The 23,254-nt window shown below is 35.2% G+C and overlaps 1 protein-coding gene across 1 annotated transcript; it reads left to right on the top strand.

Moving 5' to 3' along the window:
- Positions 1-10,522: 10,522 nt before the first annotated feature.
- Positions 10,523-16,703, top strand: LOC111404993 (methyl-CpG-binding domain-containing protein 2-like). Its single transcript, XM_023033711.1, has 6 exons — positions 10,523-10,597; positions 12,912-13,297; positions 13,410-13,463; positions 13,618-13,760; positions 14,071-14,178; positions 16,491-16,703. The coding sequence occupies exons 2-5, from the start codon at positions 12,924-12,926 to the stop codon at positions 14,175-14,177; spliced, it is 678 nt and encodes a 225-aa protein (XP_022889479.1). The 5' UTR covers positions 10,523-10,597; positions 12,912-12,923; the 3' UTR covers position 14,178; positions 16,491-16,703.
- The last annotated feature ends 6,551 nt before the right edge of the window (positions 16,704-23,254 follow it).

Consider the following 23,254-nt stretch of genomic DNA (forward strand, 5'->3'; position numbering starts at 1 on the left):
AAAGGTACCACGGATACGGGTTTATGTTTTGGTGGAGATGCATGTCATATAAGTGGGTTTGTGGACTTGAATTATGCACGTGATCTAGATAGACGATCTACTTCTGGATATGTGTTTTGCATACATGGTGCCCCAGTTAGTTGGCAATCAATGTTACAGGCTACAGTGGCTCTTTCTACTACAGAGGCCGAGTATATGGCCATGGCAGAGGGAGTGAAGGAAGCATTGTGGTTGTGGCGTCTTCTAGATGATTTGAGGATTGAGCAGGATTGTGTGGACTTGTGGTGTGATAGCCAGAGTGCGATTCACTTAGCTAAGAATCAGGTTCATCATGCTCGAACCAAGCATATCGACGTCAGGTATTATTTTGTGCGTGATGTCATAGAGGAAGGTGATATTTCTCTCTTGAAGGTACACACAAATGAGAACCCAGCAAACATGTTAACCAAAGTGGTAACGGGTAGCAAGTTTCAGCATTGCTTGGACTTGCTTCACATTAGTCTGTGGTGATATGCCCGAGTGGGCATGGCCCTTCAAGGCGGGGTTGAAATGAGGTGAAGAGTATATGAAGGTGAAGGTGAACTACGGAGGCTTGATCCCGAGTTTTGGGTACGTAGGCAACCATGGTTTGAATGGTGCAACTGAGTTTGGCGCTTGCTGCTTCTTCTTGTGTTCGTCCAAAATTTGAGGTCTATCAAATGATGTACGAGGTGGAGAATTGTGAGAAAAGAAGAAGGAAGGGAGGGCGCCTAGGCGCCCAGTTTAAGCTATATATATAGCTGTTTTTCCCTTCATTTGTAACCCGATTTTTAGAGAGAAAATAGAAGTGAAGGCTTGGAGAGAATTTAACAAGAAAGAGGTTGTTCTTCTTGGGTATAAATTCAAAGCTATTTTTTCTTTCTTGGGGATTAACTTGAGGCTTGTTCAAGTAATCCAATCCATTGTTCATCATATATATTGAAAATCATTTCTCTCCCAATTTTCTTATCTTTTCTTTTCATCTTCAAGTAAGTTGGGATTTTCACATTGCAAGTTTATTTGTTCTTGGGCAATCTTGGGAAGTGTTTTTTCCCAACAAAATCAGATACAGTTAATTAGATATAATTAAACACAATTAAGTGCCACAAAGGAATATGAAAATATTTATTAATGAATTCTTCTCTCATTCATGAAATGCAAAGCAATTAATTACTAGTCAAGTAATAAAATTCTACTTGCAGATTGCAGAATTCTTGTTTTTCAGATAAAAATAGATATTTATTAATATGAAAAAGAAAGTCCTTGTTTATTTGTATTGAGGATGGGTACTGTTACACGGAGAAAAAATTTAAGAAAAAAGAGATCGACCTTGGAAAGTGGAAGCTAATAAGGCTTAGCCGACATAAAGAAGTCACATTGAGCCATCTACGAGATTCTGAAATTATTGGAAAAATCAAATTCATGTAAACAGTCTATTAATATAACCAAACACAATTAAGTTCCAGAAATGCATGTTCAGATATTTGTTGACGAGCTCTTCTATCATTCTTGAAATGCAAAGTAATTAATCGTTAGTGCTTGAATTAGATAATCATTCCTTTCTAAACCAAAACAAAAGAAACGACCTTATAATATCAAAATTTAACTAATAAAAAGTTACAAGTGAGGATAAACTGCTGGAGCATCATCAAGGACCTTGCGAGAAGGTTCGACATCTGGAGCTACAGCAGCGTCCTGCTCATTCGCAGCTTGATGGAGGGACTCATCATCAAGCTCAGGCCTCTTCTCATCTACGAAGTCAACAACCTCCTTAATGCTAATCACGTACTCTTGCCCTAATGCATCAAAGGCAGGTGAGGCTTTCCAGTCTTCAACTGCCCTCACTGTGAGGACTTTCTCAGCCTCAAGCCCGGCTTAGGCCTCTTCAGCGCTTTGTTCAGCCTGAGCCTTGGCCTCCAGCTTAGCCGGAAAATGAGCTTCTAATGCATTCACTCTCTCATCTCACTTTCTCTTATCCTCGACGTGACATGTCTTCTGCTCCTACATCGGCGGCTGATGCCTGAGCTGCTAAAGTCTCTAGCTGAAGAAATAACAAAGTGCTAGAACGCCTCACTAGGGGAATCTCATCCTAACCACTTTAATAGGAGCCTTCCTCTGAGAGCCCATCTGTGCATGCCGAGCTCTCACATTCCTGAACCCTGACAAAGAAGCAATTTAAAACAGCACAAAAACAAAAATGGAAGCGAGTTAACGGGTAAAACAAAACAAAGATAAAAATAACAAGAGGGTAGAGCCCTTGCAGCGTCTATCCACGTCTTTTCCATTTTTTTTCTTTATCGGGTAAATAAATTGAATTGATCCAAAATCGAGACAACTACTCCGGGCATACCCGAGCTTATGAAATAAGATTACAAAGGATCTAAAAATCCCTAGCAAGGGATTCAAAAGTGAAACAAACATTATAACCTCGGGATCCCTTCTTCCTATTTGTCTTCATTGTTATGGTCGGTTGCTCTACCATTTTCCCTTTGAGTTTCTTATTCAATTCATCTTCCAATTTGGGAGCTTCAATTTCTGCAACCCCAGTTTGCAAGTCAGGTCTATCATCTATGTTGTTGCACTTCCCCATGTGCAGAATCGGGTAGTTATTACTTGGCAGCAGCCTGAACGAGCTGTACGTGTTCTTTACTGCCTGCAGTTGCTTTGCCGTTGGCTGCTGCGTCTAGTTTACTGGACTTTTCTTTGCTGCCTGTAGGAGCTAGTTTGCTGGAAGCTCCTTTGCTGCCTGCATCAGCATGCTCCAAACTGTTCTGCCTGGTCATAACGTCCTGCACAGATGTTCCAGCACTATTTCTGTTGGAACAAGCAAGTTACGATGATTGCTTTGATACCACTTGTTGATCCCAAAGGCGACGCAAGAATTGAGATTAATGACATTATATAAAATATGTAACAAGATCACAAAGATGAAATAAGATTTAAAGTAAAGAAATCAAAGAGAGTTAAACAGAGGAAACGATGTTTTATAACAACGATATGGAGAGAAAATTGCAACACCACAATTTTGGCTTGAACTAAACTAAAAGAAGTTGTCACTATTTATAGGTACATACCATACCATAAACATGGAAGTAATGTGAAATAAGAAAATAATATATTACCAATAAAATCAGTGAAAATAAGGAAATAATTTTTTTCCTAATATGGGTCATAAACCCAACAATCTCCATCCTGATCTAAATTTCGGTGCAACAAATGAAGGTTCAAAATTTCTTTACCTGGAAAATATGTTCAACTGCATCGAAAAAATCGAATTCTTCAAAATAGTAACCAAAACTCTCCATCACAAAAAGAAATCTTCCTCTGCCTAACATCCACAATCGACACCCAAACCCAACTCCCAGGTTCCCAAAATTTCACCAAAAAATTATTGTTGACCAAACAGGGTCGAAGCACACCCTATAGCAGAAACCACACCAAATGCCTGATCAGAAAATCCCTTACTAGAACTGTCCCTTCAACGATCCCAAAAAATTACACACATCACTGACACCACTGTACCTACGCTCCATGAATCAAACCCTAGCAATTGAACACAGTGTAACTGCTGAAATTGGTAGTAAAGCAGAATCATCAATGCTCCCCTGAGCAATATTCTAAATCGACACAGAGCCCGTCACAAGAGGTACTATACCAAACCGAATATCCACCGCGGTATTGAACTTGTCCAATCTGTCTCTTAACTGATTCTGTGCTTCCCTGCAAGATGTACAACTAAGACTTCTTCCGTCCCTCCAGTACAACCCGAACACCCCTTCGAACCTTCAAGACTCCACCTCCGTCAGAGAAATTATACCCTTTCGCATCCAGGGTATTCAGTAAGATAAGATTCCATTTTAGGTCTGAAACATGTCGAACCTGATCAATTGTTTGACCGTCCTATCCTGCAACCTTAATTTAACTCGATCGATTCCAGCAACACGACAAGACTAGTTGTTTCCCATGACAACTTCATCTTACTTAAAAGCCTCATATGTTTGAAATAAATTCTAATTGGAACACATATGGTGAAAACATGTCGAATTAAGAATCCACTCCTCGTCAGGCGTAGACTCCATGTCATACTATGGTCACCATCACATCACCGCCACTAGAAAAATCCTCAATAACATTAGTCTCGTCTGGATTGAATGATTGCTCCCCCTCCCCCCATGATTTGCAGCTAAATTATCTTTAGCCTACAACTTTTCACAATCATTCTTAATGTATCATCTCTTTCTGCAACAGAAACAATACAAATTGCTGAAGTTGACTTTCAATCTGCCTCATCGTCGATCACCATGGTTTACAATAGCTTCCCCATCCCTCGATGTAAATCTAACCAAATGCTTCATCTTCTCCTTTGAGAATAGAGCATCGTAAACATTTTCAATGGTCAGCATATTACAACTGTACAAAATTGTGTCTTGAAATGACGAATAATAGGCGAGCAGCGAACACAATAGGATTAAAGCCAGATCCTCCTCTTCATGCTTAACCTTCAATGTCTCTAAATCTGCAACAATTTCCTTAAATACAGCAAATTGGTCTTCCAGTGATCCTCCTTTCTCCATGTGATGGGAATATAGCTTTTGCTTTAGAGCCAGTTTGCTAATGAGGCTTTTAGTCATGCATAACTGCTTCAGTTTCAACCACAAAGTAACCAATGTTTTTTTTCCTTCAAGACGTTTTGCAAAATATTATTGGATAAATGAAGATGAATTTGTGATAAAGCCTTCATATCCTTCCATTGTTTCTCCTTCGTTGTTCATTCAGCTGGCATCTTGTCAAAACCTAACAATGCATCGTCCAAATCTAACTACGCCAAGATAGCCCTCATTTTTACTTGCCACAGAGAAAACCTTGTATTACGATCCAACAGCGGAATGTTATACTTCATAGTAGCCATCTCTGAAAAACCTTAAACAATCCACAAAGAACCAAGCTTTGATACCACTTGATGGGAACAAGTAAGTTACAAAAATTGCTCTAATTCTACTTGTTGGACCCAGAGGTGTTGCAAGAACTAAGACTTAATAGAGCAATATGAAATAACGAAGATCACAACAATGAAACGAGGTTAAAAGTAAAGAAATAAACGAGAGTTAACCAGAGGAAATGATGTTTTATTATAACAATATGAAAAAAAATTACAACACTGCAATTTACTTAAACAAATTTGAATAAAGAGCCCACTATTTATAGATACATATCATATCATAAAAATGGAAATAATATAAATTAAGAAAATAATATTTTTCCAATAAAATCATGTTAAAATAAGGAAATAATATTTTTCAAAAAATCTTCCCTAATTTGGAGCATAAAATCTAATAGTTTCGACCATAAGGAGCTGCCTGTTTTTTCCAGCCACTTTCTATTTGGAACTAGACTAGACGTATTTTGCAGCCTGATTTTCCACCTTACATGCAGCAATTTTGCATCCAAAGATCTTGCAATTTGAGCAAAATTTAGGCTCTTGCTCATAATACAAAGATTGTTCCATCAATTTGCTGGTTGGCAATTTTATCAAAACGGAATGAACCAAGTCTTTTGACGTATCGACTTCAACTAGTACACGAGAGTAAGACAATCTACTCTTGGTGGATGTAAGCTTATCCGTCAAGATTGTGGTAACTTGCAAGGCAAAGGCACGGCACATAAATAACATGTCAGCCAAAAAGCAGTACATTCCAAATAAAAAATGCTTACGGATTTTGTGGTAATGGGCGGGGACTACATATTCTCTACTTATCTTGCTTGGGTCATACTACAAGCCTTCATGAACGAAGAAGTTGTCCTTTTACCTTTTCATCCATGAAGGAGTATCAACTACTGAGTATGCTAGGTACACCCCAACAGAATGACATAAGAACACTTATTAGAGAATGAGATTCTATCTCAACTGAGTATGTTAGGTACATCCCAACAAAATGATGTCTTAGATTGATCATGATTAGGTCCATGCTAGGCTTCTCAACTCTCACAACATCCTTTTGAGGATATGCACTACAAGCTGCAATATCACTTACTAGAAAATGGGATTCTATCTCAACTGAGTATGTTAGGTACGTCCCAATAAAACGATGTCTTAGATTGATCATGATCAGGTCCGTGCTAGGCTTCTCAACTCTTACGACATCCTTTTGAGGATATGCTCTACAAGCTACAATATAACACTTATTAGAGAATGGGATTCTATCTCAACTAAGTATGTTAGGTACATCCCAATAAAATGATGTCATAGATTGATCATATTAGGTCCATGCTAGGCTTCTCAACTCTCACGACATCCTTTTGAGGATATGCTCTACTAGATACAATATACTTATTTAACATAGCTCCATCTTAGTTTGTCCCTAAGGTACCAATGAAGTTGTGGAATGGGCGTAAGTCTATTCCAAGACATCTGAATATGGGGATATTCGGTGCATCTTTTGAAGGGAAACATGGATAAGATGGAATCAAGGTCTCAAGTATGCAAATTTGTTGGATATCTTAGAATAACAAGATGATATTACCTCTATAGTCCTAGGACGAGAAGATATTTGTAAGTACAGATGTAATCTTCTTAAAGGATAAGTATATAGAAATGCAAAAGCAAGGTACTTCGGGATGAAATAAGGATCCACAATGAACCTACTATAGAGGAATTCACGTCTCCTTCACCAATGGTGCCTAGGCATAATAGAAGACAAATACAGGTCTCACCTGCCATCCCATTGACTTGTTGATACAAGAGGTGACACTGTTTAATCCTCCCATGGTGGAGACTAAAGTAGAGGGATATGATCCAAGATAACTACTGAGAGAACAATCATAAATTTCAATCAATCAAAAATTTAAACTGCTTCGACATCGTGTGAGAACCACTCGATTACCTTTAAAATACTTACTCTATGGAGAGTGTTTCAAGGTAGTCTCTACTGAGCACGAGGAGGATCCCACATTGATTAAGAAAGCTATGGTGGGTATATACTCTAATCATTGGAGGAGTGTCATATATTCATAAATGAAATCTAAGCACACTAATCAAATGGGTTAAAAATCATAGGATGCAAATAATAGGTCTACAAGAGAGAAGGAGGTGTAGAAGTAAAGGGAAGACCTTTAAAATTAGATTGGTCATTAAAGTCCTACCAATGAGAAGCATTGATTATGAGGAAATCTTCTCACATGTGACGAATTTTAAGTCTATATAACTTCCATATCCATTGCAGCTCATTTCGAATTTAAAATGAGACAAATTGATAGTAAGACTGGTATGTACTCTTGCAAGTCCATTTCAAGCTTGGTATTCACATTGGGTAAAGCCATTTTTTCAAGGAGTGTCAAACATCATTGTATTACAATTTTCGCTATGGAGCTTGAGTATGTCTTAATTACTTTTGAAATGGCAAAAGAAGCGGTAAGACTAAGAAAGTTTTTGTTAGACCTTAAGTTGATTCATTCGTCATCACATCCCATTACTTTGTACTATGATAGCACAATGGAGCTATAACAAATGCAAAGGAACCAAGAAGCCATCAACATGGAAAGCACATTCAATGAAAATATCGCCTCGTTAGTGAAATCATTCGACGAGAAACTGTGATGGTGTGCATGATAGCATTTGTGAAAAAATTTGCTGATCCATTTCAAGAGCTTACCTGTTATGAGCTTTAAGGGGCATATTGCTGACATGGGTGTACTTAATATGTCTCACTTGCTCTAGTGCCAGTGGAAGATTTTTTAATTAGTGTTTGCCCATCAAATAAATTTATTTGTACTCACGAAAGTTTCAAATAAAATATTAGTTTATTTTTCCATAAATTGTTTGTATTTATTTGAGCTCACATTGCGTTCATGAATTGATTTGATATTATAAAGAAGTGCTAAAATTATTAAGCACAGAAATATTCGATTTATAATTTAATTTAAGTTTTTTTGTCCATGATCGATAAATAACGACGAACACTTTCTCTCGATAAGATTGTCTCAATTTTAGTAAAGGTTCATTTTTAACTTTTGTAATAAGATTTAACATATATTTTGGAATGCATTGGACTAAATCATGTGAAATTTATGTGTGAAATTGATCACATGATTTAGTTTCTCTTGACTATTTATGTAATACATTTAATCCTGAGTAAATAATGAACTTTAATTACGAATGTGAAGTTCTTTGATGTAATAATAAGTACAATCAAATTACTAGTGAATATCTCGATACCTTGTGAATGAAAGAGAAATAGTCGAAAAACATACATTTGAAGAATTGAATCCATAACTTATTTAGTAGGAACAATCATGACCTCACAGGATTTTTTTTAATGGACAAGTAAAAATGACTCAGAAATTCAATATTAATTATTAATTAATTAATATTGTGATGTGATCGCATGAAACTATCATGTAAAAAAAGAAATTTGAAGATTTAACGTATGGTTGAAAATAATTTTTTTTTCATAAACGATTAAGTATTTACACTTTTTATTAATCATCTTTAAAACTGTTAATAGAGACGAACATTTTACATCTATTGACAATATTTATAAGGATACCGTAAATTGAGCAAAAAAAACTATGTACGATAGTAAAAGGATGTTGCAATTAGGACAGAACCAAATTGGCTACTTCAATCAATAAAAAATAAAAATCAGAAACCAAAAGAGTGAAACATTATGCCCCCGTTCGGTGCACATTATTTGGAAAAATAATATATTTTTTTTATCAAATCAGCCAACAATATTTGACTTCAACACTCTAAGGTAGGACCCATGATATGATGTTTAAATGCATATTTGTTGAAAAATGTGGAACAAACGGTCCTTATAATTGAATAAAATCATTTAAGAACTACTTCAGTCCAAAAATCAACGGATTCACAAACAAATTCGATCTATTCAATTCTGGGAAAAAAAATTTTAGATGGATTAAATCAACTCATAGTTACTGTACTTTATACTTAATGTCATCATGCCATCCTAATTGATTTTGATACTTGGTATTACCATGACCGTCCAAATTATTTTTGATTTACCATCATCATCCAATTTCATATAAAATTTCAATTAAGCTACCTGATTATTACCACCAAAAAAAATAATAATAATAATAATCAAAATCAAAATCACACGCACACACACAACTTCTCACATGATTATTACCACAACAACAAAAAAAGGATGAGAATCAAAAACAAAAATAAGAAAAAGAATTACTGCGTAAAATAATGAATAAAAAATATTAGAAAAATTCATTAACCTAAATCAAAATATTATATAATATAAATCAAACCTAAATCAAGGGAAAAAAAAATACTTGTTTCTGCTTTTCATTTAATTTTTCAATTTTTTTAAGTTTTTGTAATGATTACCATATTGTGTGGTTTTTTATTTTTGATTCAGATTCTGATATTCCTTTTTTTTATTAGTAACAATTATGCGTGAATTTTTTTAGTGTGTATTTTTTTTTTTTTTTTTCCCTTTTGGGGGGTGGTAACTGGTTGACTTCAATTATGCGTGAATTTTTTTAGTGTGTTTTTTTTTTTTTTTTTTTCCCTTTTGGGTGATGGTAACTGGTTGACTTGACTGAAACATTATATGAAGTTGGGTGGTTATGGTGAATCAAAATCAATTTTGTTGGTCATGGTAACACTAAATATAAAGCACAGTGGTCATAATGAATCAAAATCAAGTTTGGTGGTCATGATGAAATTTGAAGACTTAGCCCCCGTTTGAGTCACATTATTGTAAAAATTAAAATGAAAAATATAGTCGTTATGTGTCCCACACAAGAGATAAAAAGTCAAATATAGTGACTTGAGGTAATGAATAACGGTCATATTAAAATGTTATGTGTCCCACACAAGAGATAAAAAGTCAAATATAGTGACTTGATGTAATTAATAACGGTCATATTTTTCATTTTAACGAGAAAATAATTGGGATCAAACAAGGCCTTAATGTATATTTGAAAATAATTTCTTTATGAAAGAATAATTGTCTACACTTTTTATCATTCATTTGCAAAACTCCTAATAGAGATGAACTTTGTACATCTATCGACAATATTTATAAGGACACCATAAATTGAGTAAAAAAATTATTTATGATAATAAAAGGATGTTGTAATTCGAATCGGATAAAATTGGCTGTTCAATTTAAAAAATCGAAAACCAAATAAGTGAAACATTATAATTCAATAAAATCATTTAAGAAAAAATCAATGAATTCACAACCAAATTCGATCGATTCAATTCTTAAAACAATTGCTTTTATATATTCATTTTTAGTCCCCCATTTGTCTTTCGTTTGAACTTTTACTTTTTGTTTGGCCAATGTTAGGACCGATTATTCCAACAATAAGGAAAATAACATGTTTTAACAAGAAAATTATTTATGTGTCACTTTTACCCATAGTATTTATTATCTATTAAATAACCTATTTTGTTCTGTCTATATTTATATCCGATTTGGGAAATCCATATATAATCTCTATTAGCACACAGTGCATCAGTCACCTTACTCTTTATTCCCCTAAGCCCTCGCTTTGCTTCACTCTCACTCAGCCATCGTACCGGAACAAATATTCGACGGTAATTCATCGGTAGTTGTTCCCTCTCTCATACGCATTCACTTTTCTATGCATGTATAGTTCTTGTATAGGTGTTCTAACTTGTTTTAATTGAATTCGGTAAGTGGATCCGCGAATCAAGATTTTATTCAATTGAATTGTTTATAAATTACACAACATTCAAACATAGATATGCATGCCGGTGATTTTTTGTGTTGGGTCAATGATTGTGACTTTTCTTGACTATTCAGACATGGTTTTAATTAATTTGCATGCTCTTCTTTCGGCATTTTTAAAGAAAAGGAATTGAATATTCTGAATTTCTCTTTTGATTTTCCTCTTTTTTTTTCTTTTTTTTTTTTGGATAATTTTTTTATTCTTCAGACAGCTGAATTTTTAATCTTTATTTTTGTGCTTTATCCTCCTGATGTGAGTTATTTTCCTGCAAGTTTTTCCCTTTTTTTTCGTCCGTATTTGTATATTCTGTCATCCTTGTGATCTTCGCGACGCTTCCATGTCTAGGCTCAAATCTGAGTGTATCTTATTTGTCACAAATTTGCCTTTTGGGCCAAGTACTGCATGGCTGTTATCTTGAAAGCAGCTTTATGTTTGGGGTTGGTTTAAGAATCTCGAAATTCACTTATAATTTCATCTAAAAAGTAACTTTCATCTAAGAATCATGAAGTTCCCAACGTTCATCTTTGTCCTTTTCGCTCCTTTATCAATTGGAATGATGCAAAAAATGTGCTACTAGATAAATAATGAATTCTCTGTGAAGGTAGGACAGCAAATAAATGTCCAGCCTTTTGCAAAAATAAATTTTGGTCTTTTACCACTGTGCAATGTATTGAATGTTGGATTTTTGAAGGTCCTTATTGTGTTTCTTTATGCTTACAATCTCAACTATTTCCACTTGTAGTGAAATTGATGGTATAACAAAATCTTAATTCTTAATTTAATAAACAAAATGTTTGAGATTCGTACTTTTGTTTCTGCATGGGTATAATAGATTTGAATTCAATGTGATTTGGTGAAAAAAATGGAAGACGTGGCATCAATAAAATAGCGCTAGGAACTAATGGAAACTTTTATTAGTTTTCTGATTTTTAATTGAAAGGTGAGACTATGTAATTGTTAGACAATGCTGACCAAGGCTTGTACTATGTTGGTCGAAAGCCTTCGTCAACTTTAATGTGCACTTCATAATTCTATGTAATAGAGCGATTTTATGTTGTGCCACCGAAGTATATGAATTTATATTTATATTTTTCTATTTTTTGAAGCCATACAGTTTTTTGAATTTGCATGGTACCAAATTTAGAATAAATGATATTGCAAGTCTTCTCAATATAATATCAATTGTATCATGCAAGTGTTTTTATTTGGTTTTCATGATATAGAAACTTATAGTATATGCCATTGTTCTTTCTGTATAAATATATGAGCCAACATAACTTGCAGAAATGAATCCTTTCCTTGTCTAACAATCATATATGACATTACACATTTGAGAATCCAGACCCATAACTAACATGTCAAAGTTGTTCATTGTGACACTGCCAAGTTGATGAGAAAATAATTATTCATTGATTAGACTTGTTAGATTCGTCTTTATGATGCACTTTGAAATATATAGATTATACTATTGGAGACTTTATTAGATATTTGCTTCAGGATTTATACTATTGGAGACTTTATTAGATATTTGCTCCAGGATTTTATTAATTTGTTGTTGCTACAAGCCTATCAAATATATATTCCAATTAATGTATTAATTGATAGGACCTAGTCGACACATGTCTTATGTTTTTCTAGAAATGCTGAGTTCTGTTTTCCTGTTTCGTCGTACGTGCGTTGACATAACTGCCTTTATGCTGCATAGATATGAAATAGAATGCTCATTAATTTTGACTCGACTTGTATTTAAGAGATTATTTAATGTTGGTATTTTTTAATTTATAACTCAATGAAGGAAGAAAATAATAAAGCCACTTGTAGTCCAACTCACTTACTCTGGAATGAAACTTTACAATTATCATCTCTTTTGATATATAAATTCCAATGACATGTGGTTGCAATCAATAGTCCTCTTTGGACTGTTCGTATGTTGGGTTCTTTCTACATTGACACTAGCTTATAATAAGTTTTGAAATTAAGTTATATGCTTCTGCTACATCTAGCTTAAGTTTTGTAAGTCTCTTAGATAGGATTATTGGATGAACTGTCTCTTTTGGCTTGTGATTTGAGTTTTTGTTTGGCTCAATTTTCGTAAATATTGGGCACGAATCCTCGAGAAAATAAATAACACTGAGAAAAAGTTCCTTTTGATCATGCAGTTGTTTAAGGAAATGGAAGGAAGTGCATTAAATGCTGCCACCGGAACCGGAAATATCCCTTGTCCCTCCTCTTCAAACAAGAAATCAAAAAGAGTGTCGGATAATGTATCTGCTTATACTGTTCAATGTGCCAAATGCTCCAAATGGAGGTTCATCCCAACAAAAGAGAAGTACGAGGAGATACGAGAAAAGATAGCAGAGCTGCCTTTCCTTTGTGAAACAGCTCGTGAATGGCGACCAGACATTACCTGTGAAGAGGAAACAGATCTTGTACGAGATGGCAGCTGGAATTGGGCAATAGACAAACCCTGTATTCCTCAACCTCCTCCTGGTTGGCAACGAATTTTACGAATTAGGGCTAGGGGAGGCACAAAATTTGCTGATCTGTACGTATGCCATTCCATTTAATTCACTAGTTTATTTATGATTTATTTTAAGGGTTTGAGAAGTGAAAATTTCATTCTGACTTCAATTGTACGGTAACATGTTTCTTACCAGTTACTATGATGCACCATCAGGGAAACGATTACGATCAATGCAGGAAGTTCAGAGGTAACTTCTTTCTATAGTCATTAACAAATGAATAGATAATTGCTGGAGGATCTGTATTTTAACTACCAGAATCTTATATTTACTTTTGTTTAGTTTCAGAATCTTATATTTGCTCTGTTTGTTTTGAGTCTTTTATGATGTTTTCTATTTCCAGTTACATGCATGAGCATTCAGAGCCAGGTGTAACGTTGTCACAGTTCTCGTTTCAAATTCCTGAACCGTTAGAGGAAAATTATGTACGAAAACGTCGTACTTCATCTGCTACTTTGAATGACATGAGTGGCGCTGTGGTGCCAGGTTTGACAATTGATGTTGACTTACTAAGCCTCTATTTGGTTAATTTATAAATCATTTTCAATTTAGTCAAACTTCATTTTCAACCACACATGTCAATGAACCACAAGTACTATTGACTTATCCGTCTCTTCTATCCATTTATAAATTAAATTGTTCATAAAGTCTTTACAAACGGAGTCTAATATTTCTAACTAGATCCATTCTTTGCTTGATATTGGGTTTAACATATTTCCTTAAGTATTTTATGCCACATTTTCGTTTCTACATAATCAAATGATAGTTAGGGCTGATTGGAATAGCTTTATGTTAGTTGCTGCTACTCCCATATCATGGATTCCTCCAGACCAGAGTAGAGACTTTCACTTTGGTGGGGAACAGAACTTTACTTCAGATGCTGAGGCTCCTGCTGAAAGTTGAGGTACACATGTCGTTTGCCGGAATGTTTAATTTTTTTTATTGTCCAGTCTCCTTCACCTGTTTTTACTTGTTTATACCTTCTTTTCTGGAGAGACTGTGCGAGATGAAATTTGAAGTGGCATCTCAAGTTTAGAGAGCATTTCACTGTCTATTTTTCACTCATGCATTGCAGTAGAATTTTGATATGTTTCATGTTCAAGGTTTATTTTGTCATTTATTACAATCTTTTAGTTTTAAGAGCTTGTCTTTCCTACAATGGTTAGTTTATATTTTTGCTCCATTTATTTGCCAGTTTGGAATAATTTAACGAGTTCTCTCATTGGCTCGAGAAAGTCCTAATATTTGATTATACAAATCTTCTCTGCTAAAATTGTTTTGCTATGTATGCCGTAAAGCTTGGAATTCTATAAGCAAGAATAAAAATTGATAGGCAAAAAACATGTCTTTGGGGCTGTATTGGACAATATCCAACAAGACAAATACAAGAGTTTATTTTCATTCTTTTTTTTTTAATGTCTGTTCTTCTTGCAGAAATCTTAGTTATGTGGGGTAATCAATTGTTTGTTTACGCTACTTAAATGAGTCACTACAGTATAAATCTTCTCTTTCAAAGTTGGATTATTTTGCTTTTATTTGCAAGTACACTAAATGAATGGGGTATGATCTACCTATAATGCACTGACACAGATATTTGTGTCTGTCGCGATAACTGTCAAACATGTCGACACATAATTTTTCAAAAAGTATTGACACGTCACTGACATGTTAATTAAGTTCTTTGAAATTTTTCATTTATAAAGAATTAATTTAATTTTATACTTGTTATTCCTCATTAAAATCTTTTAAATATGAATTCCTATTCCTCATTTAATAATTATTTTGAGATAAAAAAATTATATGATACTTTTTAGAAAGAAAATAAAATTACTTTGGTGGAGTATCCATATCCGACATGTGTCAGACACACCACCCTAATTAAGGCGTTCTTGCAACACAGTGACCTATAGAGAGATTCAGTTTAATCATTGACGAGTTATCATTAAAAAATAATAATAAAAAAATAAAAAATAATAATTCAAGTGACACCATCAAAAACTGGGACTTCAATTTTTGAGCCTAGTGGTTCATCACTAGACTACTCCCTTTTAAGTTTAGTAGGGAGCTAAAAGAATTAACACTGGTGAACACAGGAGAAAAAGATGAACAAAAAGAAAATGTAATAAATGACAACACAAATTTGTGATGGTCACCTGCATTAATTCTTGCTGGACATTCTCCAAGTCCATCTGTAGGCAGCTGGCTTTAGATATGTTGCCGGGAATCTAATTATTGGGCTTCAAAGGGGAAGACTGACCAAATTTTAGTTTTACAACAGAACTACTCAAATTGACAAGAAATGGTTTCATCTATACTCCTTCGCTATTTCTGTTTCTGATGAAATCTAATTTGCATAGCATTACGGCTATATATAGTGGAGAGACGACTGAATTAAGTTTGAAATAATTGCCATTTGTTTGTAACAAGTGCTACATTATAGAATTTGGAGTTTATCTTGTCATTTATTTATCAGTCATTTATTGGATTTGAAATCAAAATATTTGTTAGAAAATGTGTCATCGACAATGATTAGTTTTCATTTTACTTCATTTTTTCTGATATAAAATTCATAAGCAATTGTTCGCTTAAGTGCCAATATTTGATTATTCTAATAATGTTTTGATTTATCATGTAGCTGCTTGTTGCTTTGTGAGGACAAAAGGTCGGGATAGGAGAAGAGTGACCTACTTATTTTTACACTTGCTATATGGCTTGTCCACCAAAGAACTTCTATATTGTATGGACTATGTAGACATAAAGATTCCGTGATCTGCTATGTCTTATTTGCAGTGACATGGTACTGCAATAATCAATTGTTCTGTTTAAGCAAGCCTCTCTGTTTTTCACTGGAGTATTCTTACTTTTGTTTATAATGGAAACTTATTGAAGCTTAGTTGTAAACATTATGCTCCAATTGCTAGTCACCATATAGCTTAATTGCTAGGAATGACGTCTGATCTTCGGATCTTTCAACTTGAACTCTTCATTGCGTGTGTTGTCCATATTGGCAACGGTACTTTTGGTGGCGTTGTGGCTGTGTTTACATTTTTGTGCTTTTTATCCAAAAATAGCATGTGATTCTGCCATTGCATTTCTTTTCTGTTCTTCGAATATCAATTCGAGAATTTTTACTACATATGTTAACACTTCACTGAGTTTCTTTTAATTTCTGACGTCCTTCAGAAATAATTGAGGTTTCCTCGTTTATGGTTTTAGGTTGGTGCCTCAACTGTTGACAATCCTCATGCAGGCATCTATGCTGAGAAGATTTACAAGTGATGCAGAATCTAGTTCTTAGGATAGCTTGTACTGTATGAATGTATCAGATGTTCTCTTGTTCTCTGTTATAAATACTTTTTGTGTTTCAAAAACTGTTTTTTTCTTTATCCTACAAAGACCATGTAAAATTATCACAGATGATAACTTATGTTTCCTTCGTTTTTTGTGATCTGTTACTTTCCATAAAAGTTGAGTGCTGCTACTCTTTCTTTTCCATATTGTCATGTCAAATTTAGCCAGGGGTCGGGTTGAGTAATGGGACCCACGAAATATATGGATAATAAGTGGGTAGCTATTGCGAACCTACAAAAGGTCTGATTATTTGTTTTCCAAATTCTGAAGTGTTTTGCTTATTGAAAGAAAAATAGTAAGGGTGTGTCTAGATGAAAAAATTAAATGGAGAATCTGTTAAACAGCATGGTCAAACAATGTATTTGGTAATAGCCTCCTCCCTATATTTCTTGATCAAATGGCCTCTAATTATAAAACACAATAAACAAACAATATCAAATGTCATAAACATTCTTACAATTGGAAAAGATCTTAATACCCTAATTAATTCAATTAAATTCCCCAAATCAATTTTAGGTCCCAAAATCAAAATTACTCATTTTTTTCTTCAACTATCGTGCTTGCTACATAAAATTCTATTCTTTATCATTTTCTTTACTTATTTTTGGTATCTTTTGAGCAATTGAGCAAGAGTTTGGTTATTATATCATCTACTTTGAAATATCTCATTTACATTTGAATAAAGAAAAAAGATACTCTTAGAAATCTCATTTACATTTTACTTTTATTATTGAATATAGCATTAAATAATATTTAGTTTGTGATATTTTCATATTTAGTGTGTGTGTGCGTGTGTTTTTTTTTTTTTTTTTGCAACTATTGGATGATAATGGTATTCCAATTGTAATTTGAAATGTAGAACGCCACTCTAGCCATTATCTGCCACATAAAATAACAATACAGTCGTTATCTACTGTAGTTTATTTTTTTCAACGAAACGACTTCCAATAATAGACTCTCTAACGTATGCAACCCATAAGGATTTACCATATCATAAAAAACAATTGAAATGACATAGCTTTTTATCATCAAGATGGTGAAAGCACTAGTTGTCCTACTCATATGTGTCGATTAAGTTAATGAGCAAATCTCTCACTTTTTGTACATGCCATGTGTTATAATATAATTAAGTTTCACTTATTATTTTTCAAAGTATGAATGGATCATGGCTACTTATACTCATGATTATACACATAACAATACAAGTGTCATTTTCATATCCAGTAACAAAACTTGTGTCGTTTTGAAGTTTTCACCTATAATTGTTTTATTTAATGAAATAACCTCTAATAATTGACTTCCTAGTATATGTAACATAGAAATGTTGAGCATGTCATAAAAAACGATTGAAATGTCATAGCTTTTATGTTATCGAGATTGTGAAAGCATAAGCCATCCTACTCATGTGTGGATTAAGTTAATGAGCATATTGTTATTGATCATATGTAAAGCTTACAATGGAGGCCATGTGGAAGCACAACGCACACACACGTGGTAGTCAATCCATAATAAAGAAGAAAGCAAGAATTGCCTTCTGGCCGATGCACTACCTCTGTCCAAGCTCCACAACCTAAGTGCTTTCATCCCTTAAACTGAACTCCTACCATTTCTTCGGAATGTGAAGAAGCCTCTTGAACTAGAAAAGAAAATTTTATTTACTTACAAGATCACACAAAAATACCGATGGGGATGGCTAGAAATCACATAAAAGAAAGCTTAACAGTTGAATTGAACGCGAAGAACAAGACAAAGATCTTGAGAGTATGAATTTAGGTTGATGCAAAGGTAAAAGTGATTTTTGCCCTAAAGTGTTGCCTTTTATAGGCATCGGTCTTCAATCCTATTCGTTGGATGGGGATTTAGATCATCCAACTATTAATTACGAAACTAAATCTGAGCCACTTACCACATCTGCCATTTCGCATTCTAAGGCCCAAATCATGGCATCGCATTCATGCGCTCAATGTGTTTAAGCAACAAAAGACTTCCACTACAGTCATCATTGCACATTTAATACGAAGAAGGTTGCATGTGCGGAAACTCAAAGCGTTGTTAGCTGTCTTTTCTAGGAATTGAAGAAGACAACTAATCATTTCAGCACAGTTTTTTACAACGCCTCATGCTCATCAATTTTGAACTAGTGAGACCGCTTCAGCTTCATCACCAGCAATCTTGTCTAAATTGACAAAGCACGTTGCCTCTGCTTTGAACCTTTACAACCTCAGCATAATCAAACACGTATAATCGCAACCTTGAAAAAATAAGCGTCACTTCTGGTAGATTTCATCAATGAGCAGCCTTGATAAGTATGTCAGTTAGTCATCATGTATAATTCACATATTGTTATAAGATTAAAACATTCTCCTACCAAAAATTTTCTAATATAATGCAAACTCTATGTAATGCATAAATGACTATACATAGACTTGGAAGACTATTGTTATAGATCATATGTAAAGCTTACAATGGAGGCCACATGGAACCACCACGCACACACACGTGGCAGTCAATCCAGAATAAAGAAGAAGGCAAAAATTGCCTTCTAGCTGAGGCACTCCTCCATCCAAGATCCACGATCGAAGTGCTCTCATCCCTTACGTCGAACTCCTTCACACTCGAAGCTCTTTAGAATAAGTCATGAGTATATCTTTAGGAATAACTTATGTGACATTCACATTAATAAATGTCAGGTGTGTCAGCCTAGGAGTGTAGGGCGGCTAGCCCCTTGTCAAATGTATTTGTTAATGTAATATTGGATGATATGACACTTCGGTAAGTAGATGGAGTCACGTGAATCTGATTTAACAGTGACCACGTCGGATTGGATACTATAAATAGCAGCTTTTGTAACATTGTAAAGGATGAACAATAGACATGTAAACATACATTATTTTTTCCTCTCTATGAATGCTTATTCGAATCATTTTTTTATTTCACAAATTTCCTTCGATTGTGAATATCTTACCCCTATATGCGCATATGCATGGCTGATATCCAAATCTCCAATTAAGTGTCCTTTCAAGATCTACCGAGATCTGTTTACGTGGACGTCATCTAGGGTCAACACCTATTGGCACGTTTTTAGAGGTCAACACATATTTCTCAACTTTTGTACAAATCATGTGTATATTACAATGTAAATAAGTTTCATTTAATATTTTTCGATGCATGGATGAGTCGTAACTGCTTATATTTGTGTTTACACACATAACAACATAATAGTCATTTTCATCTCAATAACGATATTTGTACTGTTATGTTGATTTTTGCTATTTTTTGATTTTTTTTTTCAATGCAGTAACCTCCAACAATGGAATACCTAACATATGTAAGACATAAAATGTTGACCAGTGACAAAACGATTGAAATGATATAGATTATACATTACTGAATTGATGAAAACACAAGTTATCTTACTGATTCATATTGATTAAGTAATGAGGATATATTTTGACTTTTGAATGTATCATGTCCATCTTACAACGTAAATGAGTTTAACTCATTGATTCTTGTGACACAAATAAAACGTAGCTACTTATACTCGTGTTTACACACATAATGACATAAAAATCATTTTCATCTCAATAATGACACTTGTGTCTTTATGTTCATTTTTTCTATATTTTAATCTTTTTTCAATGTAGCGACTTTGAATAATAGACCTCCTAACGTATGTAAGACATAAAGGTTGACTACGTGATAAAGAACGGTCAAAATGACATAGATTATATAATATCGAACTAGTGAAAGTATAAATCTTCCTATTGATTCATGTCGATAAGTAATGAGAATATTTCTGTACTTTTGTATGTATCATCCATCTTACAACGTAAATGAGTTCCGCTTATTGGTTCTTGAAACATAGATAAGACGTGGCTGGTTTACTCGTATGACCAAACATAATGACATAAGGGCCTTTTTCCTCTCAGTTTGACACTTGTGTCATTCTATTGTCTTCTCGTATATTTTGATTTGTTTTTGTTTCGCGCGGGTTAAGTCGCTAACAATTAAAAAGGATCAGACGATTGTGTAAGGGACGAAACCTCTTGAGAAAAAAGTCCCAAAAAGGGGTGTTTTTTTATTGGCGATGAACTTTACAATTGGAAATGAAAAACAACGTGCCTCCAAGGGGCACAAGCACACGAGTTACTGAAAGAAAATTGTTTAAGTCTAAAAAAATAAGGAAATAAAAATTACATGTTCTCTGTTCGAGAGTTTTGGATTCGGTCCTTTGCTTCTATGTTCTTTCTTCCTTTTATACTTCATAGACGATCTCTTTGTGATTAACTGCTCTAAAAACTGCTTGATCGTCCTATAACTACCCACTTTCTTCGTAGTGGCCATTTTATCATGAAAACTGCCTTTTAACTGCTGCCATTACCTTTCATCGTTCAACCGCTTTCGATTGAATTCCTTGAGTCGTGGAACATGATAGGGCTGCTTTAACAACTGCCTTGATAACTGCATTTCTTGATAACCACGACGCGTTATGTCTGTTGATACCTTGGGCGGCTTGAAGGTTTGGGCGAGAATCGAATAACAGTTCTGGGCGACCGTATGACACTCTATTCGTTCAGATTCTGGGCGACTTGCAAACTTAGGCGATGGCGTTACAGCACTCTTGGGCCCCCTTATTTGGGCCTTCACCTTGATTTGTTCGATTGGACTTCGTTCTTTGGGCTATCTGATTTGGGGATCCTCCAATTGGGCTTTACTCTTGGGCCGTTCGATTTGGGCTGAATTTTTATGTGTCAACAATTACCCCCCAATATGGCAGAATTAATAATAATTATTGAATTTTGCCATATTCACTTTGTGTTTCCAGCAACGTTCGAAATTCTCAAGTATATCAATCATTGTTTCCTTCTATAACTTGAAAAGGTGCGTCGTTTTGCAAACCCTTATAAACCCCAAACACGCAATTTCACTGCTACCAAACCACGCCTTATATTTTTTGCATCTCTTTCACGATTCACTATTCATCTTTTGCTTCCTTGTTACGTAACCCTGAAAAGCTTCATTCCTTCTCCAATGGCTGCTTCACAATCTCAAGCTAGCGACTCCTTTAGTTTTGACAACTTTCAGAAACTTCTGAGTCGCCCATACATAACCCCAAGTTTTCTCACGCCCGTCGACGTTGAACGTAATGAGTTTTACCTGGGTCCTTTCTTCAACAATACAGAGGCAGTTGAACAGGCGGCAGTGGGTCAGCTGTTCCCTTGCACTCACGGCCCTCCTTTCCTAAACTCTCTGCCGCTGGGGCCACTTCGCGAAAGAGGTATTCGCACTTGGCCTAAATCTGATGTAGCTTTTCGTAGGTGGCATGCTCGCCTTGTGGGTTATGGTCCTACTAAGGCACTTTTTGATAGCACTAGGATTTCTGATTTGTTAGAAGTCTCTATTCGCCCCCTACTTTTGATTCAGCGCTCTTTTCGATTGCCTTGAGTTTTTGGTCCCCTGAGTATAACACCTTTATTTTTCGTCTTAGCCTCATGTCTATTACGTTAAGGGATGTTGGGGCCCTGGTGAATCTACCACCTTTGGGCGATACCATTTTCCCAGGTATCTTAGTTTCTGGTGGCGCCCCAAAGTTTGGTAAAAACTATACCGACTCTTATTCAAGCCTGCAGACCCTCCACAATCATTCGAGTGCTGAGCCTACCCATACTGAGCGAATGGCTTTCCTTTTAGTTTGGCTTTGTAAATATGTTTTATGCGTGCCAAGTATAAAGTCTTCTCTGAGTTATCTACCCATAGCGCACGAATTGGCGCGTGGTAGGCCTTTGAATTTATGTTCTTTGTTTTTGGCTGCCCTTTATAGAGGCATGGCCTCTCTTCAAGCTCAATTGAAGAATGGTGCATCTCTCACTGGCAGTGGACCTTTTTGGTTTACTCAACTGTGGTTGAGATCCTATTTTCCATCGCTTGGTGCTCCATCCATTTCTTGTCCTTCTGCTAGCTGTTACGGGCTAGCTATGGAGCCCCTAACTCCTGTAAATATGTCCAGAAGGGACATTTTTTCTTTCTTCTATTCTTTAGATTCAGTCTCTTCCTTTTTTCCTTTCCCTCCTTTCTTGACTCCAAACTATGTACATCCCCCTTCCACTATAGATAGCGCGAGCACCTCCCTGCTCATTTGGATCCAGTTTTTAACCGGGAGGGAGCTTTTCCATGATATCTTAACTGGGACCAATGCCAAAGCGGGGTAGAAATTTATGCTCCCCAATTTTTTGCTCGTCAGCTTGGTTTTGGCCAAACTTGGCCTGTTCCCCTTTGCTATTCGAAAAACTTAATTGACCATTTTCATACCATTAATAAGGCGAAAGCAGAGGCCATAAACGCTCGCAACCTCCATTTATCAAGCCACTTTTCATTAGCCCCTTTTAATTCTTGTCATGCCACTCACCCTCTTTTTGAACAACTCTGGCCATCGGTGAAGCGCGGATTATTTGCAACTGAGGCCAATCGTGCCTTTCATTCATTAGACCAATCGAGTATTTCTTCTCCTCCTCCTGTTTTGATCACTCCTTTGTCTATTCGGAGCCCCTCTCCTTCTCGTCGTACTAAACAATCTGCTCGTCCATCTTCTTCTCTCCCTGCCAGGCCTACTACGGCCAAGAGTGCTCCAA

The sequence above is a fragment of the Olea europaea genome, chromosome 11 (genome assembly GCF_002742605.1).
Source record: "Olea europaea var. sylvestris chromosome 11, O_europaea_v1, whole genome shotgun sequence".
Lineage (NCBI taxonomy): Eukaryota > Viridiplantae > Streptophyta > Magnoliopsida > Lamiales > Oleaceae > Olea > Olea europaea.